This window comes from Pseudomassariella vexata (assembly GCF_002105095.1).
Source record: "Pseudomassariella vexata strain CBS 129021 chromosome Unknown BCR38scaffold_20, whole genome shotgun sequence".
Classification (NCBI taxonomy): domain Eukaryota; kingdom Fungi; phylum Ascomycota; class Sordariomycetes; order Amphisphaeriales; family Pseudomassariaceae; genus Pseudomassariella; species Pseudomassariella vexata.
This window is the reverse complement of record NW_024467975.1, coordinates 502,064-527,794: the sequence shown is the minus strand read 5'-3', so window position 1 is coordinate 527,794 and position 25,731 is coordinate 502,064. Positions and strand designations below refer to the sequence as shown.

The 25,731-nt window shown below is 51.8% G+C and overlaps 7 protein-coding genes across 7 annotated transcripts; 2 read left to right on the top strand and 5 right to left on the bottom strand.

The window, feature by feature from the left end:
• Nucleotides 1–1,120: 1,120 nt before the first annotated feature.
• Nucleotides 1,121–2,212, bottom strand: BCR38DRAFT_461413 (SNARE domain-containing protein; the record flags this gene model as incomplete). Its single annotated transcript, XM_040862522.1, has 3 exons — nt 1,121–1,477; nt 1,534–2,028; nt 2,132–2,212. 3 exons carry the CDS (start codon nt 2,210–2,212, stop codon nt 1,121–1,123), a joined length of 933 nt encoding a protein of 310 aa, XP_040710630.1.
• Nucleotides 2,213–4,130: 1,918 nt separating this feature from the next.
• Nucleotides 4,131–5,027, bottom strand: BCR38DRAFT_354792 (anticodon-binding protein; the record flags this gene model as incomplete). Its single annotated transcript, XM_040856901.1, has 1 exon — nt 4,131–5,027. The coding sequence occupies one exon, from the start codon at nt 5,025–5,027 to the stop codon at nt 4,131–4,133; it is 897 nt and encodes a 298-aa protein (XP_040710629.1).
• Nucleotides 5,028–9,962: 4,935 nt separating this feature from the next.
• BCR38DRAFT_450079 (CobB/CobQ-like glutamine amidotransferase domain-containing protein) lies at nt 9,963–14,776 on the bottom strand. Its single transcript, XM_040861345.1, has 3 exons — nt 13,085–14,776; nt 10,687–12,982; nt 9,963–10,590 (listed from the first exon to the last, which is right to left on the bottom strand). The coding sequence occupies exons 1-3, from the start codon at nt 14,667–14,669 to the stop codon at nt 10,413–10,415; spliced, it is 4,059 nt and encodes a 1,352-aa protein (XP_040710628.1). The 5' UTR covers nt 14,670–14,776; the 3' UTR covers nt 9,963–10,412.
• Nucleotides 14,777–15,023: 247 nt separating this feature from the next.
• Nucleotides 15,024–17,218, bottom strand: BCR38DRAFT_450078 (uncharacterized protein). The gene is made up of 2 exons (XM_040861344.1): nt 16,205–17,218; nt 15,024–16,137 (listed from the first exon to the last, which is right to left on the bottom strand). Exons 1-2 carry the CDS (start codon nt 16,754–16,756, stop codon nt 15,454–15,456), a joined length of 1,236 nt encoding a protein of 411 aa, XP_040710627.1. The 5' UTR covers nt 16,757–17,218; the 3' UTR covers nt 15,024–15,453.
• Nucleotides 17,219–17,857: 639 nt separating this feature from the next.
• BCR38DRAFT_378716 (import receptor) lies at nt 17,858–20,701 on the bottom strand. The gene is made up of 3 exons (XM_040857378.1): nt 20,262–20,701; nt 18,687–20,142; nt 17,858–18,612 (listed from the first exon to the last, which is right to left on the bottom strand). Exons 1-3 carry the CDS (start codon nt 20,448–20,450, stop codon nt 18,350–18,352), a joined length of 1,908 nt encoding a protein of 635 aa, XP_040710626.1. The 5' UTR covers nt 20,451–20,701; the 3' UTR covers nt 17,858–18,349.
• An 83-nt stretch (nt 20,702–20,784) lies between these two features.
• On the top strand, nt 20,785–22,363 carry BCR38DRAFT_450074 (aminotransferase). Its single transcript, XM_040861343.1, has 3 exons — nt 20,785–21,035; nt 21,133–22,004; nt 22,057–22,363. Exons 2-3 carry the CDS (start codon nt 21,283–21,285, stop codon nt 22,181–22,183), a joined length of 849 nt encoding a protein of 282 aa, XP_040710625.1. The 5' UTR covers nt 20,785–21,035; nt 21,133–21,282; the 3' UTR covers nt 22,184–22,363.
• Nucleotides 22,364–22,706: 343 nt separating this feature from the next.
• BCR38DRAFT_401765 (pyridoxal phosphate-dependent transferase) lies at nt 22,707–24,479 on the top strand. The gene is made up of 2 exons (XM_040857759.1): nt 22,707–23,138; nt 23,197–24,479. Exons 1-2 carry the CDS (start codon nt 22,864–22,866, stop codon nt 24,299–24,301), a joined length of 1,380 nt encoding a protein of 459 aa, XP_040710624.1. The 5' UTR covers nt 22,707–22,863; the 3' UTR covers nt 24,302–24,479.
• Nucleotides 24,480–25,731: the final 1,252 nt, after the last annotated feature.

Here is a 25,731-nt window from a genome sequence, read left to right as displayed (position 1 = left end):
GGATACGGAGGCAGGTTGGTTCGGTTTAGGTCGGAGATAATATACACGATTTAACTCGTAATTCAGTTCTATGATATGTATTCATATGGAAAAGTAATATATCCCTTGCCAATTTCTTTGTCTTGAAGTCCGCAGTCCCGGACTGACATGAAGGCTATCACTTGAGAAAAAGGCTCGATTTAACATTGTCTACATCAAGAACGTGTCATCTCCTATGAGAACCAGATTTGGTGGAGCGGGAATAGTTTGGCAATATCGACCGAGATACTTCAAATAAAACTGACTGGGAATTTGAACAAGCCAACCTTACGATAGCACCAGCACAGCACACGCCCATGGTTACTAGTTCGTTGTAACAACACGATAGTCGCGACATACTGGTGGCATCTCTTAGTGCTTGTCTGGGCCATTGAAATACACCATACCATCGCATCGATATATACAGAGGCCAACCGTCTCTGGCTCGCCTGCGGTCCAGTCCTGTGTGATACGGTGAGTCAACACCCTTTAAAAGATCCCGAGATATGGGACAAGGCGGCACTTCTTGCTTGTATATTCTTATGAGTAGTGTGAGACTCTGGGCTGTCTCGGCTCTGGAGGAAGCTGCCTCATACTCATACTACTAGGCCCAGCTCTTTGAGCATCGAGGCAGATAGGTCTGCCGGCTGGCCCGGTCTCTTGGGTGTCATACTCTGAATTTGTGTTACCATTGCTGTTCCCTGGATACCGGCTGGAGGGCAACATAGGTAAACGTGGGTCATGAAGCTGGCATCGAATGGATAGAGACAGTCTCAATCACGACCGTGGGAGTAGTACAGCTGACTTCCCAGTCTTGGAATACCAATTCATTTCCGGCTACTCTATCTCCAGCCACTCCGTAGGATTGACTATTTCGTGCTCGTCACAAAGACAAGCCGTCCCAAAGACGAAACCAAGTGCTAGTCGTACAAAAGAAATCAAGGCATTACAGGTCATCTTTCTTTCTGTCTCTGTCCATCGAGCGCCAAATATTAAAGGTATCTCTCAAAAAAGAAGCGCACCAACGGTACAACTTCCCATACTAAGGAAAAAAATAAACTCAACGGTTGGTGCCGACAGCTTTGTACGAACGGTTAGTACCCTAGTTACTACCTGGGGGGTGCTGACGGAAGTAAATACCCAAGCCGACACCAAGAGCGATCGCGATGATGATGAGCACCACAAGGAGAAGACAATACCATTTCCACTTGCGGGCATTGCGCGCGCTCTTGATGCCCTTGCCCACGTGAACATTGCCCTCTTCGGTCCACTTGGTCGTGTTCTCGGCGTTTTGCTCGGCTGTCTGCACGGGCGTTTCCTGCTGCTCTACCAGAACAGCTATATCCTGGAACATGGATGCCAGCTCGATCAAAGTCTGCTCAATTTTCTGCAGCTCGTTGTGACGTGCCCGCACATTGCCCAAGACGGATGTGGCCTGACCGGTACGGTTGGTACGCAGCTGGGGAAATTCGTAAGTATAGCAGTCGCAAGGAAACATGGGTGGATGGCACATACAGCAGTTTGAAACACGCCCTCGTTACCCCAGTCGGCCTCGGTTGCCTGGCGGACTTCGTCATCGCTCGCCTCTGGGTTCACAATGCGGTATTGCCGCGCAATCTGGTCGCGGTAGCGTTGGCGGTACGAGCTCTCCTCTTTTTGGTAGTTCTTGAGCTCGCATTCGAAATCGTTCTTGATGGTGTTGACCTGGCGGTTCTTGAGCGCCTCGCTGCCGTCTGTTGTCCGACTGGCGTCGGTGGCGAGGAACTTGAGCTGGTCGCGAATGCCCCGGTTGAGCGCTTGCGTCTCGCTCACTAATCGCTCGAGCTGCTGGGCCGAGAGGCCATTATCCGACTCGGCGAGAGCGCGCTGGTGCAGTGATGCGATTGCTTGGACGTTCTTGGTTAGGGTGCCGATTTCGTCCCGGAGGAGGCCGATGCGCTGGAGGAAGTCTTGCTGCGAGAGGGATCCGACGGGGTTCGAGTCCTGAGGATATGGTTGCATCTCGTGGCCCTGGAATCCATCGCGTTAGCCTTCTCTGCGCCGTCTGCAGTTGGCGGAAGCGATGGGATTGCCGTCCTGCTGTCCGCGACGATTTGTTTATTGTTTCGCTTACCTGATTCTGGTCGTAGCCATATCCCTGCTCGGCCTCCGGGCCTTGCGAGTAGGGATTGTTTTGGTACTGGCCATAAGACATTGTGTCGTTTGAAGCGTTGAAGGCGACTGTTGCCTACTGTAGCGAAATGCTGTCAATTGATGTGGAAATCCAACGTAACACCGAGAAACACTGATGCGAAATGTCTGCGAAGAAATGAGGTGAAGAGGGTAATTGAGATTGATGAAGATGCCGGTTTTCAGCCCAGTAGCTCAACGTTGGTTAACGTTACGATGGCTAACGTTACGATGGCACTTGCCCTGAGCGCAAGCTGGCCGGGGTGATCCTCTTTGAGAAATCGAAATCCTCTTTGAAAAATGACGTCCCAGCACGTAGAGTTGTGCGAACGGCGCTTGTTCCTTCTAGTTAAGTGAAACAAGCTGGGGGAAGGGACAGGGGTTAGAGAAACAACGGTGTATAAAGGCAGATGAAGATGGACAAGAATATATGGGTTCCAACCAGAATTTTAGATGGAATGGAAACTTTCGAATCACTCACCTGGAAAGGTTTTGTCGTCTACTTAAGGTACTTCAACGGTCGTCCCAACTGAGCCTGACTGGGCGTAGTGCTGACGAAGGGCTGTACAACTCGACAACCAAATTGAGCTTGAATGTATGGAGTATGCGCCCCTTTGCTGCTTGACGAGGCTTGCTGCCGTAGGCGATCTTTCAGCCGCGGAATATGCTCTTCTTGGTACCGTCTAGCAGAGCGCGATTTGCGGGTGAGCTGGGATCGTCAATTGAAGTTGCTTCACGAGCTTGTGGACTGGATGAAGAAGACGGTTTGCAACAGGCAGACACTTTTGGTCGTTTGGCATGCGAGACTTTGGTCAAACCAGGCAAGCGTGGGAGAGGTTCACAGCCGCCCTCAGCAATTCTAAAAACAAGCACAGCCTGCCTGGATGCGCGCAGGCAAATGGCGAATGCACCTTGGTAGCGTCATCCTTTGGTGGCTGTGAGCCTCTGATGCCGGCACTACAGATAAACTACGTTGCTGCAGACATTTTGTCGTATTCTCCTACAAGTCCGACTTATTTCTGGTCTTTTGGCTTGTCCCGATGAATATAATATCCCGCCTTGCCGATTCTGTGCATGAAGTTCGTATAGGCCTGCATCAACTGTTGTATTAGACTTTAATGTTGTTATTCTACCAAGTATATCCGATTGGCCAATATTCTGCTGCCTGAGATAATCAATTGCACAATTATTTTATGTGGATGGGGGGACTAGGTAGCACAATATTGAGAGCTTCCCAATTGGCATTGATTTTCTCTCGGACCTGCATCAACATGTGAGGCTGTCAAACGGTATCACCATGTTCTAGAAACAGCACGTTTTGGCTCGAAACATCACCACAATACTTTGCCCGGGACACTCTTTGACAGCCACCCATGCAAGACTTATGATGCTGAATTCTATAGACTACTTTCTTTGGCCAATGTGTCTCGGTCTCGCTCTCGCGGATCAGTTCGTGTTGTGGTCCTACATTCAAGCCGTGCCTGTCAACACAGAACCCATGTAGGTCTCCCGAGTGTCAATTAAGTGAAAGAATGGCTTTGAAGCCCCAACCCAATCTTCGATATCAGAGGATTCAGATGGAAGGCCAGCCAGGCCATCTGCAATACTGGCGGTTATTGAGAACGATTCTGTTGGCGATCTCAAAACAAACTCTTTTCCAAGCCTGAATTATGGCTTCTCAACAGCACTCGCGACTGGCACAATGGATACTTTGCCATTATCGTCACCAATATCATTGGTGACAGTTGAACTCGTTCGGATCCTGGGCGAGCGCAGCCTGAGTCCCCATGTCGAAACCACCATTCAAAGCTGCTACGCCGTAGTATGGAGATTCATGTGGATTCGCGACCAGTTCCAGCAGTCTCCAATCCGTCATGTGTTCCTATAAGGTTGGAACATGTATCGTGGTTGGCGGTATTCGTTGCGCATCGATCTTGGTATTTTCACAAATAGTCCTTCTTTCTGCTCGTCCTGGTATAATTGTTCAAGTGCCACTCGACGTCGCCGTTCTTGTCTTCTAACGTGCCACTTCGAATCTCGAAGACCTTCATCGTCATCCGAGGTCCAACTTCAGATAGTTCGACGCTTTGATGGCCCGTCCTTACGAAGACATGATGACGGACCTCAATACTATCATCAATATTTTTGAATGTCACCACGCGGCTCCCGAGTTTCGCCTTGCTTGTCGCAGGCTCCCGCGGCGGAAAGATGTGTTTGAGGATCTTAACAACCCGTTGACCGAGTCTACTTGAGAAGCCATCAAAGATCAAGTGTGGGTAGGATTCAGAGACGGTTCCTTTTATGCTGTTCGGGATGTCGAGACGCAATACCACATTGTGCAGAGAGAAGGATATGGTCGGCCCATGGGGGAAATGTGACAGAGTCAATGCAGTTGGCACACCACGATGTTCATGGAGCAATATGAGGTCGGAGAGCCCAGCCGCTTGGGCAGATCGGGTAAGTTCGGGGAGGATGAGGTTGCCACGGTTCAATCGTATGGCGGTAGGCAAGAGCAGACGAATCTCTTTCGCGAAGGCGGCGAGTCGAGCTGAGGGATCACGACTCGTGGTGACAAGGACGCGCGGGTCGACAATTCCAGACAGTTGAGAGTATTCATCGTCCAAGTCGAGGTCCTCATTCGCAGTTCTGTCTGGGCGAGATTCGTCGTAGGCGAAATCCTTCCTGAGCGTCTTGTCGTTTGCTATCGATGGATCCAATGGTCTTCCTGAGGCGAGCGAGCTTCTCAACTTCGCTCTCTTCTCGCTAATTTCGGCATCGCGGAGGAGCATAGCGCGGCGATAGAGATAATCTCTACGCTGCCGAGCTTGTTTGCGAATCATGGTTGCTACTTATTGGTTCCTAGGGCCCAGATATGGTTTGGAGAAAGAAAAATATGTCGAATACCGAAGCTCGAACATGTGGTGAGCACGAGAATGGATGTTGGACTGGTACTAAGGTACCGTGAGTATGCAGAAGTGAAAGAGATGCGCCCCTCCATGAAGTTTTCCGAAGTTCTCGTCGAGCTAGCATTCACGGCAACATGACTTTTTTAGGCCATATCGGGCCGTGCACTGCCTTATCGGTTCGATAAGGCTGTGTGCACCACAGCCAGCATCACCCTGAAAGCCTGACCCAACCTTCAAAAGCAGATCGCGAAAAAAAGAATTGAGACACTTGTACCTGGCAGACGAAGCGATTTTGTTTGTCGCATAAGAGCCTTCTGGTTGCTGTCGCTTCTTACACACCAGAACAGGTCAATAATGTGATCGCTTCTCTCTTTTCCCCCAATCTTGACTTACTCAAGCCGAACCAAGGCTTCAAGAACCAAAACGTCCATTCATCACCAACGAGCGAGGTATGCGACTCTATCCCTTCGAGCCAATTTTTCTTTCCCTGCACTACAACCTGCATGCTTTCTGGGATTGTGAGACAACTCCATCATATTTCATGGCTGACCGCAATTCGCAGAACCAAAGACTGTCCCGCCGCAATCGAGCCCTAAGGTCCGTCATGGAGGGGGCATTCGCCCATGTGGGCAACCACTTGGTGTCCGATTCTGCCGCTGCTATCAACGCCGGAGAAGACGATCTGTCCACACTCAATCCGGATGGGGGCTTACTCTACGGAAATTACAGAGGTGGCGGTGGTCTAGGAGATGCCAGACGCCGAAACGATGACGACGACAACGACGCAGAAGCTTTTGACGACGATGATGCTGAGAGCATGGCTAGTGTCCCTGTCGCGGCCCTGAACAATCTCAACCTCGTCAGAAACACGCCCGAGGAGGAGAAGAAACTTCCGGCACATGCTTGCGCGTACGTAAACCGTCGTTTGGCCCTGGACGATGCTGACCGAATGTAGGTACTGCGGGATTCACTCGCCTGGCTCCGTCGTGAAGTGCCTCGCCTGTAGCAAATGGTTTTGCAGCGCTCGTGGAAATTCCAGCTCTTCTCACATTGTCAACCATTTGGTCCGAGCACGGCACAAAGAGGTCCAGCTTCATCCTCAGTCGACTCTCGGTGACACGATCCTCGAATGCTACAACTGTGGCACCAAGAACGTCTTCCTTCTTGGCTTCATCCCCGCCAAATCTGACACCGTCGTGGTACTTCTCTGTCGCCAGCCGTGTGCTGCGACCCCGTCTTCCAAGGACATGAGCTGGGATATCTCCAGATGGCAGCCCCTGATCGAGGACCGTGGATTTTTGCCGTGGCTCGTATCTGCTCCAAGTGACGCCGAACAGCTGCGCGCTCGACACCTGACTCCGCCCATGATCGCCAAGCTCGAGGAGATGTGGAAGGATAACGCCAGCGCCACTGTTGCGGACTTGGAGAAGGCAGCTAGCGTCGACGACGACCCTCATCCGGTTCTTTTGAAGTATGAGGACCCGTTCCAGTATCAGAACATATTTGGGCCCTTGGTCAAAATGGAGTCGGACTATGACAAGAAACTCAAGGAGGCCCAGTCTGAGGATGGTCTGGTAGTTCGCTGGGATTTCGGGTTGAACAACAAGCATCTTGCTAGTTTCACCTTCCCAAAGCTTGAGTCTGGCGATGTTAAACTTGCTGTGGGCGACGAGATGCGCCTGAAATACAAGGGCGAGCTTCGTCCACACTGGGAAGGAGTGGGCTACGTGGTTAAGATCCCAAACAATCAGTCCGATGAGGTCACTCTGGAATTGCGTAAGACTGGTAACGACAAGTCTGTGCCGACCAATTGCACCCATAACTTCTCAGCCGATTATGTCTGGAAAGCCACGTCATACGACCGCATGCAAGCCGCCATGAAGACTTTCGCCGTCGATGAAATGAGCGTCTCCGGCTACATCTTCCACAAGCTGCTCGGCCATGAAGTTGCCGTGGCTCCCATGAAGACCAACCTACCTAAGAAGTTCAGCGTCCCCGGTCTTCCCGAGCTCAACGGCAGCCAGGTCAGCGCCATCAAGAACGTTCTCTCCACCCCCTTGAGTCTGATTCAAGGACCGCCCGGTACCGGAAAGACGGTCACTTCGGCCACCATCATTTTTCACTTGGCCAAGATGAACAATGGCCAAGTTCTCGTGTGCGCTCCATCCAACGTTGCGGTCGATCAGCTGTGCGAGCGGATCAACCTCACGGGACTTAAAGTCGTGCGACTCACAGCCAAGTCCCGTGAGGATGTTGAGTCGTCCGTCAGCTTCCTCGCCCTCCACGAGCAAGTCCGCATGCTTGATACGAATCCGGAGTTGATGAAGCTCACTCAATTGAAGAGCGAGCTGGGTGAGCTGTCCAGTCAGGACGAGAAGAAGTTCAAGCAGCTGACCCGTGCTGCCGAACGCGAGATTCTGAGCAACGCCGACGTCGTTTGCTGCACTTGCGTCGGTGCCGGAGATCCCCGTCTCGCTAAGATCAAGTTCCGCAACGTTCTCATCGACGAGTCTACCCAATCTGCTGAACCCGAATGCATGATTCCTCTTGTTCTGGGCTGCAAGCAAGTCGTTCTTGTTGGAGACCACAAGCAGCTTGGCCCGGTTATTATGAATAAGAAGGCTGCCAAGGCTGGGCTAAACCAGTCTCTTTTCGAGCGACTCGTCCGACTAGGCTTCACACCCATCCGCCTCAATATTCAATACCGAATGCATCCTTGCCTTTCCGAGTTCCCATCAAACATGTTCTACGAAGGTTCCCTGCAGAATGGCGTATCTGCGCCCAACCGGCTTCGAAAAGATGTGGACTTCCCGTGGCCCGTCGCTGAGATGCCCATGATGTTCTGGTCTAATCTTGGCAACGAAGAAATTTCCGCCTCTGGAACGTCTTACCTCAACCGAACAGAAGCGTCCAATGTAGAGAAGATCGTCACCCGCTTCTTCAAAGCGGGTGTGCGTCCCGGCGATATTGGCGTTATTACCCCATACGAAGGCCAGCGCAGCTACATCGTTACCACGATGCAGAACACCGGCACGTTCAAGAAGGAGGCTTACAAGGAAGTCGAGGTCGCATCCGTGGACGCATTCCAGGGTCGTGAGAAGGACTTCATCGTCCTGTCTTGCGTCCGATCGAACGATAATCAGGGCATAGGTTTCCTGTCTGATCCTCGACGTCTCAATGTCGCTCTCACCCGTGCCAAGTACGGTCTCGTCATCATTGGAAACCCAAAGGTCCTTTCGAAGCACGACCTGTGGCACCATCTTCTCGTCCACTACAAGGAGCAGAAGTGCTTGGTCGAAGGCCCTCTGACCAACCTACAGACCTCGCTGCTTCAGTTTAGCCGACCCAAGAACCACTTCCGCCAGCGCCCACAGCCGTCTTACGGCACAGCCCCGGGGAGCTATGCCAATGGCCGCTCTGGTGGCTTCAACGGCGCAGCGTCAACCCAGGACTTCGATTCCGGTTCCATTATGTCGTACATTCCTGACGATGCCTCGAGCATTCACAGCTCGGCTCTTGGCGGTGCTGGACTAGCTAATACCGCATTCCCCCAGATGTTCTCCAGCTTCAACCCGGAGCAATGGCCTGGTCTTCCTGGCTTCAACGCCAACTCCAGTCGCATTGGCGGCAAGCGAGGCGGCCGTGGAACTGAAAGCGTTGCCGGTGAGAGCGTCGCGACTTCTGAGTACACCGATGCCAGTGCCAGTGTCATCGGCGCCAAGGGGGTTGGTCAAGGAGGTGTCAGTCTGGGTGCCGGTCTTCAAGATGCGCTTCGCTCTCGGCCTACCTCGTATACTCATTCCGATCGACTTAAGCAGTACGTGGAGAGCTCTGGCCGCCCCGCTTATTCCAACGGCTATGGGCGCCGCTACGATGACGACGAAAAAAGCGTCAGCACCGCTTTCGCCAGTCAGATTGGCGGTGGATTCGATTGATCTCACCCATTAGTGGCACGGGAACGAAAGAAAAGCTTGTCTTTTGATTCTGCACACAACCATACAGGCGATGAACCTATAGGACATCTGCATCAACCATGTCAACGCGTCCGTTGAGGTTTCAGCTACAGCTTCCCCAGGGAAAAGAGCCTCGGCCTAGCATGACAGCTAATGCTTGATCCCTTGAATCCCCCAAGGTTCCCGCGGTCTAACCCCCCTGAGCCGCCGCAGAGAGACAGGGCGCTGCCAGGTCTCATCTGCCCCTCGCGCCAATCTCCCGGTACGATTTGCATGCGTTACCGCGGTTGGCTGGTTGGTTGCCCGCGAGTGATGGACCGCAAGCTAGGAAGGACGACGATGGTGTTTATTATGAACCGGTAGTTGATTACGCATGAAATCCGGCAACTGGCAGGATCGTGGAGGCAACAGAGAATAGACTGTAGGCTTTATTGTCGCCGATAGAAAGACAAGACAGCGAAAAGCACAGATACACATACATGCATGCATCTTGGGCAAATCTCGCACCAAGACTGAGCTTCTCGCTTCCCGCTTTCTTCATACACCCCGTGGTAGAAAGGCGACGATAGCTAGCCCTGCGGCCATTCGTGGTTCTGCGACAGTCATGGCAACAGCGGGTAAGTTTTTCTGTCCGCTGTTGCTCTTGCACTGGAACTGGCTCAGATAGATGGATGGGATGCCTTAAAAAAAGCAATGGTCGTCAGAGTCGCTCGTTAATACACGCTCATTTTACCTGTATTTTTGTTAAATCAGCCTTGAGGACCAAACCCCCTAGAGATATTGGAGCATCGACACATATGCATACATGCTATTGACAACATATCTATGTTGTTGGAATCTTTGACATATCCCCTGAAAACTCAAGTTCTATACTTGGTACACTACTATTTGCGTTATGTAACAACTAACCTTAGTATGTAGACTGTTTTTATCAATTTTGCTCTTTTCTGTCTATCTGACTATCGATCTACCCAGTGCCCTGCAGCTATCTGTAAATGCACTTTGCGCCCATCTCTAGTAATCTACACGACAACCCCTTCTCTAGAGAGCGAGACAGTCCGTCCAGTCCTGACGCGTAATGGCTTTTTCACTGCGCATGATCAATCATCCTAGCATGAGCGTACTAACGCTACCTAGGTATTCGAGTGGGTTGAGAAACTGCCCCCTGTAACTTTGCTCAGATTGCTGACTAGTGACTTCTGGACGAAGTCGTGGCAGTACTTTGTTTGCTTGCTCAAGAACGCCTTTCCCAGTGTTTACTGAAGTATTTAGACCGTCAGACGGACCTCTAATTCTGTTTGGACTCGACTGGCGGTCTTGACACCTCGTCTTCCCTTGCTCACGAGCAGTACACAGTCAAATCCATCTAGCCGATCCACCTACGAGCCGACTTGAACATCCGGACCCACGGACCAAACTCGCCCCATTCCTCGAGGGTTTCGGCGGGGGGAAGGTAGCTACCCACATCAGCCATAATTGTACGTTCGGGATGAGGCATCATAGCCAACACGCGGCCATCCTTGCTCGAAACACCCGCAACAGCACTATATCATATGTTAGATTCTGTTATGTATACGCATGAAAGCAGGTTTACAATAAAATGAAAGAGAAAACGGGATGAACATATGCGGGAGACTTACCCAGGACTGCCGTTAGGATTGAATGGGTATTTCTCCGTCGTGTTAAGGTGGTTATCAACGTAACGAATGGGGATCATGTTCGACTCGGACAGTTCCTGGAGCGAGTTGGGCGAGGAGAACTCAGCCCGGCCTTCTCCATGAGAGACAACGATAGGAAGGCTGGAACCGTCCATTCCGTGGAGGAACACGGATGGATTGGCCGGGTTGTCCTGGATCTTCACCATGGAATACCTGGCTTCGAACTGCCTCGAGGTATTCTCGACAAAAGCGGGCCAGTGTTGCGTTCCGGGAATCAGCTCTGAGAGCCTGGAAAGCATTTGGCAGCCGTTGCAGACGCCAAGAGTGAATGTGTTTGGGCGCTTGAAGAACTCGGCGAACTCGTGACGCGCGTTCTGATGCATTAGGATCGACTTGGCCCAGCCCTGGCCCGCACCCAAAACGTCACCAAACGAGAATCCTCCGCAGGCTGCTAGGCCAGAAAATTCTGCGAGCGAGCGGCCTGCGATGATATCGGTCATATGGACATCGACGGGGTCGAAGCCAGCAGCCTTGAAAGCGAATGCCATTTCCTTGGCGCTGTTGACACCTTGTTCCCTGAGAATGGCAATCCGGGGAACTTTACCAAAGAAGCCAGTTATCGATGCTGACATGGGAAGGATATTCTCAGATGGGGAGAAGGTGAGATTGAATGAAAGACCGGGGTCATTTGAGTCAGAGATTGTGGCGTACTCAGACTCGGCACTCGCAGGGTTATCCCTCAACTTTTGCATCTCGAACGAAGTCTTGGTCCACCACTGCTGCATCTCAGCCCGGTCTAGGTTGACGAAAGGTGTGGCTCCGTAACGGATCGTCAGCGTCTGTTTAGACCTCGACTTGACGACTCCGAACTTTCGGATGAGGCCAGGAGGTGGACCGCAGGTCGAGAAACACCTCTTGAAGTTGACCTCATCCGAGGCGCGTACTTGGAAGACGGCACCCAGCTCCTCGTTGAAGAGGGCTTCTGTCATGTCAGCCAGGTTGCTCGACTTGGAGATGCCGTCGAGCATCACATCGACACCGCATCTGCCGGCAAACATCATTTCAGCCAGTGTCGTGATCAAGCCACCATCCGATCTGTCGTGGTAGGCTAGCACAATACCGCTTTCATGAAGCTGCGAGAGCGCGTCAAAGTAATCCGTGATGAGGCTGACGGACCTGACATCGGGTGCCTCGTGGCCGATTTGACCGAAGGATTGGGCCAGTGCAGAACCTCCCATGGCTTTTCGGCCGGCAGCCAGGTCAACCCACAAGAGAATTGTTTCCCCAACATCAAGTCGGAGTTGGGGTGTCCACGTGCTCCTGACGTCCCTGACCACGGTAAAGGCTGATATAACAACGGACACGGGAGCAGTCACACTCTTAGCTCCGTCATCATCCTTCCAAGACGCCTTCATCGAGGTCGAATCTTTGCCAACAGGCACGCTGATCTCGAGTTCCGGCAACATTCCAATCCCAATGGCTTTCACAGCCTCATATAGAGCCACACCTTCTTGGCCATGGTTCACAGCCGCCATCCAGTTTGCGGAGAGCTTGACACGGCGCAGATCTCCCAGAATATCCGCAGCGCCGAGGTTCAGTAAACTCTCTGCAACTGCCATCCTGGCTGAAGCCGCGGCATCAATAAGGGCCAGCGTCGGTTTCTCTCCCATGGCCATGGCTTCACCCGTCTTGGCTCTGCCTCCTACGTTGAACGACGTCGCCGTCACAGCAACATCGGCAACTGGCGTTTGCCATGGACCAACCATTTGGTCTCTGACAGTGAGACCTCCAACAGAGCGGTCTCCAATCGTGATCAAAAATGATTTGGATCCTACGGCAGGCATAGAGAAAACTCGCTGCACAGCTTTCTTGAACACGTCTGAATCGCCCATCTGGTCCCCAAATGCGGTTCGGAGGCTGGCCGCAGTGTCGAATGGGGCCAAGTTCGGCTTCTTCGAGCTGACGTTGTGTTCTAGTGTGCGTTTTGGGGGGAACAGGGTATCCATGGGGAGGTCTATGGGGCGAGGGTGCTCCTTCGAAATGTTGTCTGTGACGATGAGCTTGTATGCTCCATCGGCATCCTTTGTGGTCACGGTTCCAACGTTTGAGTATCCACATCGTTCCCTCTCGCAAATTCTGGCGAATCGATTCAAGCCGCCGTGATTGATCAATAGCACGTACCGTTCTTGGGCTTCATTGCACCAGATTTCGAGAGGGCTCATGCGCTTATCGGAGCTTTCAACTTGGCGTAGCTCGAATTTCCCACCATACCCAGCGTCTATCCAACAGTCAGCAATAAGTTTTTAAGAGGCCTAGATAATTTTGGAGGAAAGCGGCCAAAGGAGACAACAGCTTTATGAACGGCTTGTCGAGTGCTAACCTTTGACCAGTTCTGGCAAAGCGTTTGACAATCCTCCGGCTCCGACATCATGAATCATGGCGATGGGGTTTTCGTCACCCAGTGCCACACAGGTGTCGATGACCATCTGCGCTCTTCTTTCCTGTTCGGGATTTCCTCTCTGCACCGAATCGAAATCCAAGTCAGCATTCCCTTCCCCTGAGGCGTTGCTTGATGCTGCTCCGCCGCCCAGACCAATCAACATGGCTGGGCCGCCGAGCACGATGACATGAGCACCTTCACCGACGACTCTGGGTTCTTTAATCGCATGCTGCGGTCTGACGGTTCCAACCCCACCGGCAATCATAATCGGCTTATGATAGCCACGCCATTTACCCACAGCCGACTCTTCATTGGTTTCCGGCGTGAGAAGTGTCCTGAAGCATCCGGAGAGACAAGGGCGCCCAAACTCGTTGTTAAAACGAGCACTCCCTATCGGACCCTCCAACATTATATCAAGACTACTTGCATAATGTGCTGGTCGGCCAACGTCCAATTCCCATGGCTCCTTGTTGCCCGGAATCAGCAAATCTGAGACGAAGAAGCCGCACAAGCCGGCCTTAGTCGATGAGCCCCTTCCAACGGCGCCTTCGTCACGGATTTCCCCGCCCGCTCCCGTTGCGGCTCCCGGAAATGGTGATATGGCGGTTGGGTGGTTGTGGGTCTCAACTTTTCCTGTGATATGAACTGTCTCCTTCTGCAACCGATACGACCCTGTAGAATAGTCCGGAGACCAGAAATTGCCCACTTCACCCTGAAAAACTGCCGCGTTGTCGCTGTATGCCGAAACCGTGTAGTCTGGTGTCTTTTCGTGGGTATTTTTGATCATCTCGAAAAGACTCCTGTTCTGGCGTACACCATCGATTGTCCACTGCGAGTTGAATACCTTATGCCGGCAATGTTCCGAGTTCACTTGCGCGAACATGAACAGCTCGATGTCGTGGGGCGATCGGCCCAATTTGGTGTACTCCTCCACCAGGAACTGCATCTCCGACTTGTCCAGACCCAGCCCCTTGCTCTGATTGTATTCCTGCAGGACGGTGACGGGATCGCGTTTCTCGGGGTCGGCGAATATATCCACAACGATGAGTGGAGCGGGTGACCCTTCACTGAATATCGTCTCTAAGTGCGGCGGGTCGGAGCTGAAGGTTTCAGTCATGCGGTCGTGGAGCATGTCGCGGAACGAGAGATCTTGCTCTCCTTCCTCCTCGAATTCGAGAGTGACAAGTCGTCCACGTTCGATGCGGAGGACATGGTCTTGTAATCCGCAGACGTGCGCAATGCTCGTCGCCTTGGAGCTCCAAGGGCTTATATATCGAGGTGTGATGTAGATATTGATGGAGTTGCTAGCGTTCTCTGGGGGGTTCGCTAAAACCACTACGTCAATCAGGTCCTTAACCTGGTCGAGGCCATCCTTGTTTGAGGTCTTGAGGTCGACATAGTATATCCACTGGCCCGATATTTGCTTGGCTTTGGCTCCGGTGTTTTGTTTGTTCACGCGTTCTATGAGCTCCTGAGTCTGAGATCGAGTGTAGCATGAGCTACCTAGCAACGTCTCATGAGGCATGGCGTCGATATGGGTGGGCCAATTGGTGGTAGGTGAGTGCCGGTCAACACAATACGTTGAAAGGATGACCTCCAAAAAAAATTGTCACCATTTCACCCCGCCATCCGTCCTATCGATAGCGGGGTAAACTGTATATCATAGTAACTTAGAGATTAAACTAGTGGTACGTGCATGCTCCACCTGTACCATAACCCTTCAGTTGTTATTAATAACGGCTAATAGAATTGCGCATTGTCATTCTTCTGTTACCTTTAGTCGCCTGCGTGGCGCGGGTTTTGAAGCCCGCGCATGGCGTCGGTAATCATCGGGGCGTTAATACTACCACTTGTATGCCAATGGAAATATCCTTGTCATCACCAAAGAGATAATACAGCGAGCTTATACTGTTTCCAAACACGGCAGACGACAGACTTTTTCTTCTTTCTTTTGTTCTTCTTTAAATATTATGTAGGTTAGTGGTACTCTGTCGAAACATAAGTGGCAAGAAGGCAAATCGGGTTCTTTTCGATCTCATCTACTACCAGACTATTAATGTTCTTCAACTACCCTTAGTCTTATTTTCCTATTTCTCATATTGAAGGAAAAGGTATCATTGGCTGCTACAACATACCGGCTAAATCACCAATATTCATCGTATTAGGGTCGACACAGTAACAAGCTAGATTCACAGCAACTGTCTTTTCTATATCACCAACCGCACTCTGTGGCCGCAGCGTCATGAATTGCTTCAACCCACAGATTAAACACCGCCGGCCATCAGCTTACGTGTCATAAAGTAATACCTCTACTGTACCTTAGTAGCAGCCTTCGCATCCATGCTCATCCTACTCATCTGACTGGCCATGCTCAACCCTGTACCCTTTCTCGTCTTAAGTGCCTTCTCCCACCTCTTTGCATCCTGAATCGGCCGCCCCTCACCATCCAATCCCAGAACCTCCATAAGCTCCGGGATCTCGCAATGGTCCCTTGTCGTACGCATGCGATGACACCAAGTGACCTTCTTCTCCTCGGTCTTCTCGGCATGGTGTGTATTGGCCGCATCGTCAAGGTCCAGCGTCTTGGGCTCGTCCATAGGCGTGGGGAGCGGGGTCTCGAGGCTGTTCGACGCAGGCTCGAAGAGGAACTCGCCGCCGACTTGGCGCGAGTCGCCCATCTTCAGCGCCAGGCCAGATTTGACTTGCTTGAGGCCCTGGACCACTCCCGACACGATGGTGTGCGTAATGGATTTGTTCTGCATGTAAGCTGGCCGGCTTCCCATGTAGAGTGTCCGCACCATGCCTAGTTCCGTGTACAGACGTCGGGTGGGATCGGCGTATACGGGGAACGGGCAGCTCGTCTCGTTGATGTAAGTGTTGATCAGCTCCGGGGCGCCGCACCCGACGACGGCGATGAACGTGGACAAGGGCAACCCTAGGAGGGCTTCGGGGGTTATCGAGTTGGCGAGCGTGCGCAGGTATTCTTGGCAGTTCTATCATTTTGTTAACTCTCCCTCCCGATATCTGTGGATGGTGGGACCAGCAGTGATCATGACTTACGCCACAGAAGAAATGGCGTATAAAAATGATGAGTACGCGGCGGGCGACATTGTGACCGGTGTATAAACTCTTGAAGGGAACCGACTTGCCATCGGCGTCGAGCACTGTGTGATCTTCTAGCTTGCGCAAAGTCTCTCGCGATGGCAGATTATTGTTTGTTTCGACTTCGCCCGCAAAGTCCTGTGGGTTGACGTCATAATCCTTGGTGGTGGGAGCAGGCGTGGACGATGTGGACGAGGCGGCATTTGTGGTGCCGTTGGCATCTTTGGTGGTCGTCGTGGATGCTTCGGGTGTAGTAGCGGTTGTTGGAGTCGGGGCCGTAGTCCTGGTGGCAGGTGCGCTTGTCGCTTGGGTTGGTGAAACCAGAGTCTTTGTCTTGGCCTCGCCATTGCTATTGCCCGTGTCGATCTTGAGGCCTGCTGGTGCTGACTCGTCCACCATCAACGCCGTCGTAGGCTCTTCCGTTTTCGTTACCACCGGCGGCTGCCCCAGTGCCGCAGCTTCAACGGTGGGGATCGACCCCGTAGCGGGCGGATCTGACGATGCGTCCATTGAGGTGTGAATCTACAATGTAGATGTTCAATTCGGGAAAGTTCCAATATGGTACGATTGTGGCTGCGAATAAGGTGCTTAAGTAGTTAAGTGTGATGTAACGCCCAGCAAACGTCTGTTATAATATGGGCAGACTGGGAAAGTATCCAAATGGAAGACAAAGTTAAGTGAGTTTGAAACAGAAGAGGGAGAGGAGATTGGCAACAGCTGTGGCGAGAAGGGTACAGCCCAATAGGGATATATTGGTGAAAAGACTAGTTGCTGTAGGGGGCCAACTTGCAGACGATGATATTTGTCCGCAGGAAATGAGGAGACACTATTGGAAAGAAAATACGATATGAACTGGAGATGATAGTACCGGGTCTTTGTTAAGTGGTTCGTTGGCTAGCTGGTTGGCTACCTCTGGTTGGTCTATGGTTCAATGCACGACAAGCTCGCCCAAGAGCTGAGATTTCTTAGCCTACGCACAGAGCATCAAACAAGTAGACTGACACCTTGGAGACAGGGATGCCTCTCTAATAAACTGGTCCAGAAAGACGGAGCCGAGATTTCAAGCAGATCTTAAACCAGAGCTTTTGAAGTACCACCACTCTTGGCAATGCGTTTTCATCCTTTCTCTTTCCAAGTACGAAACGGAGGCAAATGTTCTAATTTGTACTCCGTAATCGAGCTGTTTTAGCCTTGGCTTGGCGTTTGCCCGTTGGGAGTTTCATTGGCATTTGAGGACATCCGACTCCAATAAAACCAGACAAAGATGGCCGAACACACATATCCTAGATACATTTCATTGTGAAATAGTTCCAACTGCTTGTGCTATGTGATTGTAAGGCGTACTATGCGCTTTATAGGTAGCGAAAATGCAGTCAAGGCTATATCAGAACGAGATGGTTCGCCATTCGCCGCCAAGAGAGCTAGTTACTAGCGGCCTGGGTTTGGCAGATCAACGGGTCCAGCCGCTTTCAGGGCCGGCGTTCCGATGGTCGTCTGGAGTACTTATATATATATAACAAGAGACCTCTACTCCGACGTAGTTTCATCTATCGTTCGCTGGGGATACTCGACCCCAATTCCTGCTGTTGTTATACCTACTCAAGCGGGACTCCGACCGGTCGTATGGCGGATGAAACTTCAAGTGGTACGTACCAGGAAGCATACACTTATACTCACGTAGACTCATTATCGCATTCGCATAATCTACGTCCATGTACCGAGGGGAGGGAGGTATTACGGTATGTACAATACAGGCCACATCGCAATGCGGTGCGGCTTCACTCCAACCAATGCTCCAATGTCAAATCGTCACCATCGGGCGTCTGTCTTTCCAGGCTGTGCGAACCCCTAGCCTATAAAACTAAGGTGTCCCGCTCCAGTCAGAAAAAGCCTCGTTCAGTCATGCCAACCCTGCTTCCGTAGTGGAGGCCCAGGTTTGGTCAAAACAGCACACGGCTTGGGCAGTCCCATGCCTTCACATTCAAACGTACACGGCCCGCCTGGTCAATCCCGGCCAAGGCTTCCCAGCACTACAAACACACGCAAGGGGAGTTGTGGCTCTAAATCACGTTTGCTGGTGCTAACTAGTATGGGTAGGGAGGCTTAACGGGAGCCGGGAAATCCGCCGCCGCCGGAAGCAGCACCGGTCCCCATTCCCGACAGTTTTGCAGCTAGCTGTGGGTACTTCTCCTGGACTTCGAGCTGCGTACGCGTAGCCTCCGCATAAGAGAGCGCATTGACAATCTCACCTGGCGTTCTTGCCAATTCGGCTGCCCGCTCGAAGTACTTCAGGGCATCCACGACCTTGCCTTGTTGGAGCAACAGCTGGGCCATGGTAGCGACCGCGATGTCACACTCGGGATCGACTGCGATAATATCAGCATCTAGTTTGCCGGAGTAGGTGAGCGGAAGAGAGGGAAAGAGAGAGAGAGAGACTTACTAATCAAGGCCTTCTCGCAAAGCTTCTCGGCCTCAGTGAATTCTTGTTTCTGCTGGAAGAGGGCAAGAGCCTTGTTGATGAGCGGCAGTACATTCATGGCCATCGGCTTGGTCTGCTTCTCCATCTCCATGGCGGTGTCGAACTTGGCGACTGCCTCCTCGTACTTGCCCTGATCGAGGAGCAATTCACCGTAGTAGTTGTAGACGTCAGGGACCTTGTCAAAGTTCTTGACGCATCTTCGGAACGTTGCCATCGAAGACGCTATGGAGCCCATCTTGTACTGCGTTACACCAAGCTGAATATGAGAGAAGATGAATTTGGGGTCGAGGTCGATGGACCTTTGGTAGTCCTTGGCAGCTTCCTGGAACTCGCCGTGGATGAAGTGCAACTGCGCACGATGGTAGTAAATGTCCGGGTCCTGCTCGTTCTGCGCTACTGCCCTCTCCAGGTCCGCTGCCGCCTTATCACGCGCCCCTCTCTCAAGGTGCATACTGGCTCGCTTGACGAAGCTCTGCGTCATAGACGGATCGAGTTCAATACTTGTGTCCATGTCCGCCAACGCCTCGTCCTGAAGCCCACGCAGACACCTGAAAGTACCACGCATGTTGTATGCAAGAGCCTCATATTCGCCGAGTTCACCCAGCTCCAGGGCCTTCTCAAAGGCAATGGCCGCCTCCTCGTAGCCTTCGTGGGTCTTCCTGTCCATGGCACTCAGACCGATTTGCAGCTGCCCCTTGCCACTTTCGGCCGGCTGCTCATCCGAATCCTCCAAACCGGCCGGTCTGTCCTTGACACGGAAGCTTTGAATGTAGTTGGAGACGAAGGTAGGACTTGGAAGCTTGTTGGGGTTCTTGGAGGCCAAGATACTCTCGGCTTTCTGCTCGGCCACCTTCTTCAATAACCGCTCCACTGCGTTAGCACTCGACTCGTTCTTAAACTCGTCAATGATACAGCTGGCAGTGAAGTCCAGCAGCGCCTCACTGAATTGGCTGAGGTGTTCGTAGGCATTGGCTCGTCGGTTCAGGGCCTTGACATATGTGGGGTCCAGGTTAATCGCTGCGGTTGTGTCGTCGACAACCTTGTCCCAGACACTGAGGGCATTGTAGCATGCGGCGCGGTTGGAGTAGAATATCGGGTCTGGCTTGCATAGGATGGCCTGCGAGTACAGATCGATGGCTTGGTTATAGTCCTTGCCACCGTAGGCCTTGTTGCCCGAATTCTTTAGCTGCAAGGCATAGTCCTTCCGCTGATCTTCATTGAGGGTGGCGACAAGTTCTTCTGTAATTTCGGGAATCTCTCGAGCTGCCTCTGCCGGCGTAGCTGCTTGCTGTTTCTGGGAGCTCTGGGGTGGTGACGTAGCAGTTTTATCCTTGCCAGCCTCGGCCTGGCGCTCAGCTTCTTTGCGTTTCCTTCGTTCCTTCTTGCTAAGTTTGGGTTGTGAGCTGGCCTTAGGTTTCTGTGATTGTGCGCAGTGAAGCGCGCGTCAGTTCCAGATCGAAGAAATTTCATACACCGACCAATGGTGTGATGGGATCAACCAGCTCGATACCCATCACTTAAAGACGACCAACGTACCGAATCGTCGTTGAGATAGTAAACAACGCCAGCAGCTGTTACGACGAGAGTGACTCCTGCAATGGTGTAGACGACGGCCTTGTTCTCCGACGCCCAGCTGGTGATGCGATCCCATACGGACGACTCGACAGGAACTGCGACGGGGGTGCCGGGAGGCATTGGCGTCGGGGCGGCTGAAGCACCAGACATTGTTGATTAGTTGGATGGTGAGGACGAGGGCGCCGATGAGGTGTGGGACGGGGGAAGAAAACAATGCTCTTGAGGTCGAGGCTACCGGCGATAAGGATTCCAAAGGTTCCAAGCTCAAGTGCTTGATGATGCCGTTTTGCAGGAGCTCGAGCATCCACCTTTGCACGCGAAAAAATTATTAGCGCGACAACGACCAATGCCGCAGGCTGGGCTGCTATTTTGGCGCGCGGAAAACTGGACTAGCGGAGAGTTGCAGGGGCCTCGGAAACAAAGCACGGTTCTTCCGGAGTGTCGTCACAATGGATCTGGCTGGCTTGTGCACACAGCAAGTTGAACACAAAATACGACGTACCTTACAAAGTACTCTTGGGCATCTAAATACTTGAACAAGTAAATAGTGGGGTCTGCCGACGAAAGCCTCAGAACTGGTTATCAAGGTCCTTATCATTAAGCATGACATTCTTATACGTTTATTAAGGTGATTTCCTACCTCAACCAGGTTTACTTAAGTAGTCAACAAGTTAGAACTGGCCTTTGGGTCTATCCAGTCTTTAGAAGGGGATCCCACTGAGCCATAATCCATTTGTACGTATACTTCGTCTCATTTTTGGGTTCACTTCATCTAGGCCACCAACTATGAAAATATGGTTTGCAGACGAGCTCAGAACCATGGATTTAACAGCAATCGATACTCAAGTACCGGTGCCGCAGAACGAACATGACATTTGCTTTAGAACTGGCTGTTGTGCCAAGGGCATGATCAACTAATTGAGTTCAAGGCTGTTCGAACCGCGGCCGCGATTGAGTCCACTATAGCAGCAACGTCTACACCATGGATGGAATGCGGCTCTTTACCTCTTTACGATATGATCCAGAGCTTATTGCCATCCCGGTCAAAGGCTTCATCGGCACTGGCTGGAATCAAAAGCCGTCTGCTTACTACATGCTGGACTTCCACCGAGATCGCATGCTTAGGGCGACCAAATACTGGGGCTGGGCACCTGCCGTTGAGGCCATTGCCGGTGACGAAGGGCTGAAGAGACTCGAGCAGTTCCTACAAACACGTATCGACGATCGAGTCAGCGGTGGTCCAGTTTACGTCAAGGTTATTCTCGATCGGGAAGGCAAGCTGGATTGCGAAATGCGTTCAATCCCAAAGGTCGATCCAAGGAATCTATTCCCTACAGTCTTGCCGGAGCCGGCATGTGAAGAACCAACAGCAGACAATGAAACGAAGCAAGTGCCTTCGAAAGTTCCCGAGTATGAGATCCTCGTCGATTCTAAGGACACTACCGGATCCGAATACACCCATTACAAAACAACCAACCGGGCCATGTACGAAAGCGCAAGGTCTCGGGCTGGCCTCAGTCCGGCGGATAAAAAAGAGGTTCTGATCATTAACGGCGCCGACGAAGCCGTGATGGAAGGTAGCATTACGACGCCTTACTTTTGGAGGGGTGGTAGGTGGGTGACTCCTCCAGTGTCCGAGACGTATAGTCCAGGACAGGTTGGTGGTGGGAATAGCGGCACGACTCGGCGATATGCTTTAGAAAGGTATGTTTGCGAGCACTCTGAAGTCCTTGGCACTAGAAGCTAAGCTACGGAGAAATCTCGTGGTGGAAGAGGTCGTTCCGGTTCGGTCTCTGAAGGATGGAGAGGAGTGTTGGATAAGCAATGGGGTCCGTGGCTTCATTTTTGGAAGAATCAAGTTCCCCTTGAACTCTAGAGGGTGAACGGACGTGCTCCAATCACAGGCTCGGACGGTTGCATCGCCCCATTTCAATACCACATTCGCACTATGAATGACTTGGAGCCCCAGTGCTTAGATCGCTAGTGTTAACATCACACCTGCATCACTTACAGGATATACCCTGTCGATGTTTGGGACGCAATGAGACGGTTCAGAATTCGACTTACATTCGTCTATGTTCACAGTAAACACACTCCGAAGATCTGCGTAGATTTCGACTGAAGTAAAAGGTCAACTCTGCGAAAGCGACCCGGATGCGATTCCGTTCATCGTGAACAGTACAATCCGCAGCTGAGGGCCGGAAAGGTTGTCACGTTTCCCGACATTGCATAGAGACTCTGAACAGCGTGTGAACGGTGTAAGTGGGCTTTGAACCACCCCTCAAATGTGATTGGCCTCTAACTGGCTGCGGGAACCCGCCCGTCATCCAAAGTATCGGGTCCGATATTCCTATCTTTTGGCCTAGTGCAGCGATAAGATGCGGGCGGGGTAGGTAGAGGAAGTCAGTCTCGTTTGCAAAACAAGTTCATAGCAGATAAGAATAAGTGAATACTGGGTAGGATCGCGACCCGTTGCAGCTTTTTGGCCTGAAGGGCGTTCGGAACTTCGCATCTGCCAGAGTCAAAGGGTTCTAGTTGGGGACTATTACCAACTTTGTGAACTATGGCACCCGTAGCACTCAGAGATACATATTCAGGCGTTGAGGCGGCTGTCAAGTCTAAGGTGGCTCAGTCAACAACCAAAGATGCCGCTCAGACGGCTCTCTTAGCAGCTGCCACGCGCTTTGAAGACGCCAACCCCAAATCCAAGGCCCAGCACGAAATTGCAGCCGGCATCCTACCGGGTGGTAACACCCGCACGTTACTTCATACCACGCCATTCCCGTTGTCGATGAAGTGTGGAAAGGGGTCTTCCGTCTGGGACGAAGATGACCATAAGTTCGTTTCTCTTCCTATCATTTCTCCCTGTGAAGAACAAGTTCTAACAGTGAAACAGATATACCGACTTCGTCGGCGAACTCACAGCCGGCATATTTGGCCATAATCACCCAGTGATTAGGGAAGCCATTGTGTCGGCTTTCGATAATGTCGGTGTGTCCCTTGGCTCAACCACTATCCAAGAGCAGAAGCATGCCTCGCTAATCTGCGAGCGTTTTGGGCTGGAGCGCCTCCGCTTTACCAATACGGGCACTGAAGCTAACTTACACGCGCTTAATGGTGCCAAACGCTTCACTGGGAGACGCAAGGTGCTCGTGTTTTCAGGTGGGTACCACGGTGCCGTGCTGTCATTTGGCGACGGCAAGGTGGCGGAGAATAATGTGGATCGGGAGGAGTGGGTGATCGGGAGATATAACGATGTTGATGGTGCTAAGCGGCTGATTGAAGAGACGCCGGAGCTGGCAGCTGTCTTAGTTGAGGGTATGCAAGGCGCTGGAGGGTGCATAAGGGGCACGAAGGAGTTTTTGCATACCATCCAGGAGACAACGAAGAAGGTGGGCGCTGTCTTCATCCTGGACGAGGTTATGACTTCCCGTATCGCTCCGGGTGGTATTCAGCGGTTGATGGGCTTGAAGCCCGATATAACCTCCTTTGGCAAATACTTGGGCGGCGGATTCCCGATAGGTGCGTTTGGTGGAAGTGAGAAAATCATGCGAGTGTACGATCCGAGGGTCCCCGGGGCGCTGTCCCACTCTGGTACATTCAATAACAACACCATGACGATGCATGCTGGTTATGCTGGGCTGTTCCAGGTGTACACCGACGAGGTGAACCTTGCCTTCAACGCAAAAGGTGACGCATTGCTCGAGAAGTTGCAACATGTCAGCAAGGGAACAAAGGTCTTCTTCACAGGTATGGGAGCTATATTGGCTGCCCATTTTTCAGATGGTGGCTCTCAGGAGGTTACGTGTATCGAAGATTTCGAAGAAAGGGGTGACCTGAGGGATCTCTTTTGGTACGAAATGTTGGAAGATGGCTTCTGGATCACGAGGAGGGGATTTATGGCGCTGATATTGGGTACGCCCGACGAAGAAATGGACCGGTTTGTTGAGTGCGTTGGCAAGTTTTTGCAGAGGCACAAGGATATTTTGATGCCCGAGTAGAGTTTGCGTTCATGCACATTTTTGTATCAAATTAATTTGGGTTTTATAAGCCAAGATCACCAAATGGGCCCATGTAGTTGAAACCCGAGTTTCCCCAGTATAGATGGCTTGAATCTGAATTCCCACTCGTCACCCTAGGCTGCATCTACACCGAGATAGTTTGGGAATACACGTTGACGTTGGTCCAGGTAGAATCATAAAGACTGAATTCCGAGAGGGCCCCAAAGAAATCACCTTCTGGTCTACAATCAGGGGATATGTAGCGGGACGTTCATGCCGACGGTCAACATAACCATTGTGGGAAACTAGTATGATACGCAGAGAGACCTTCCTTGTGCCGATCTTGATCCTCTCTTCGGTGCGGAGATCGCGGTTCCCCGCTGCAGTAATGTTGATGGCCTCGAAGCCGGTCAGTCCGAGTAAGCAGGATGACATAGCATACCGCACGGCACCGAGTTTTGCAGCGCCACCCACAGCCACGTAACCGCTGGGAAGCGTCACATTGAATTTCGAAGGGATGTTTGTACGTCCACATTGGCTCGTGTTTGACTAGCTGTCATGTCTGGATGATAACACTTAAGATCATGATGACTATGAAGAGCATCTTGAATCTGCAGAATGGTCAGTGCTTGCTTCTCAGGGGCGTTAATGAAGAGATTGTCCATTTTATAATCTCTACTCAAAAGTTAAATGACGTTCCTATACTCGGGAGAAAATTTTATCCCAAACACGTACTCGAGACGACTAAGCTGACGGACGGGAAGCATGTTAGCAAAAGCATGATTAGAAGGAAACAGAACACAAATGCGGCCGCCGACACCCCTGTATAAAATCTCAAAGTGGCATGAGGATAACCTGCTTCCGCGAGAAGCTAAGGCGGGTAGCGAAACTGGAACATGTGCGTGATGGCAACGATCTCGGCCGACCTGAGCACGATGTAGGAGAACCAGTGGTATTATTGGCCTCCAATTCGAATGGCATGACCTTATGTAGCTCAGATAACGCAATCTAACGTGCAGCATATCCAAGGGACTTGTCGAGGAAGTGTCGCGGAAACTCAATGGTCGGACCTTTCACTGAAAACACCGCCGCCATCTCTCCCAGGCAAGCTGCGCAGGACCAGAGGACTGTACCAGCGAGGATCTAGGCGATAGTCGCCAAGCCTGGTCCCACAAGTTAGACAACTGTTCCTGTCTGGAGAAATAGCCCAATGCCAATGCATCACAAGAGGGACATCATGTTCACATGTAGTTCCGACAGCATTCGTCTGATAACTTGTCAATACGAAAAAATCAGTTGTTGGCGGCTTTGACAGTTTTTTACATACGGCAGTTGATTTTACGGCACTTTGGGTGTGCCCATCACTTCCCTCATCTCCAGGACGGCGAGGCTTTCCGCGGCGCCTCGTGCTTCTCGAGGTTGACTTCTGC

Excerpts from the sequence above, each read along its gene's own strand:
- BCR38DRAFT_401765 (XM_040857759.1), top strand. The coding sequence starts at position 22,864 with ATGGCACCCGTAGCACTCAGAGATACATATTCAGGCGTTGAGGCGGCT. Across the intron at positions 23,139-23,196 it reads TGGGACGAAGATGACCATAA|ATATACCGACTTCGTCGGCG; the intron begins GTTCGTTTCTCT and ends ACAGTGAAACAG.
- BCR38DRAFT_450078 (XM_040861344.1), bottom strand. The coding sequence starts at position 16,756 with ATGGACGCATCGTCAGATCCGCCCGCTACGGGGTCGATCCCCACCGTT. Across the intron at positions 16,138-16,204 it reads TACGCCATTTCTTCTGTGGC|AACTGCCAAGAATACCTGCG; the intron begins GTAAGTCATGAT and ends ACAAAATGATAG.
- BCR38DRAFT_450079 (XM_040861345.1), bottom strand. The coding sequence starts at position 14,669 with ATGCCTCATGAGACGTTGCTAGGTAGCTCATGCTACACTCGATCTCAG. Across the intron at positions 12,983-13,084 it reads TTTGCCAGAACTGGTCAAAG|ACGCTGGGTATGGTGGGAAA; the intron begins GTTAGCACTCGA and ends ACTGTTGGATAG. Across the intron at positions 10,591-10,686 it reads AATCCTAACGGCAGTCCTGG|TGCTGTTGCGGGTGTTTCGA; the intron begins GTAAGTCTCCCG and ends CATATGATATAG.
- BCR38DRAFT_378716 (XM_040857378.1), bottom strand. The coding sequence starts at position 20,450 with ATGTCTGGTGCTTCAGCCGCCCCGACGCCAATGCCTCCCGGCACCCCC. Across the intron at positions 20,143-20,261 it reads ACTATCTCAACGACGATTCG|AAACCTAAGGCCAGCTCACA; the intron begins GTACGTTGGTCG and ends GCACAATCACAG. Across the intron at positions 18,613-18,686 it reads TTGCGAGAAGGCCTTGATTA|TCGATCCCGAGTGTGACATC; the intron begins GTAAGTCTCTCT and ends ATATTATCGCAG.
- BCR38DRAFT_450074 (XM_040861343.1), top strand. The coding sequence starts at position 21,283 with ATGGATGGAATGCGGCTCTTTACCTCTTTACGATATGATCCAGAGCTT. Across the intron at positions 22,005-22,056 it reads CGGCGATATGCTTTAGAAAG|AAATCTCGTGGTGGAAGAGG; the intron begins GTATGTTTGCGA and ends TAAGCTACGGAG.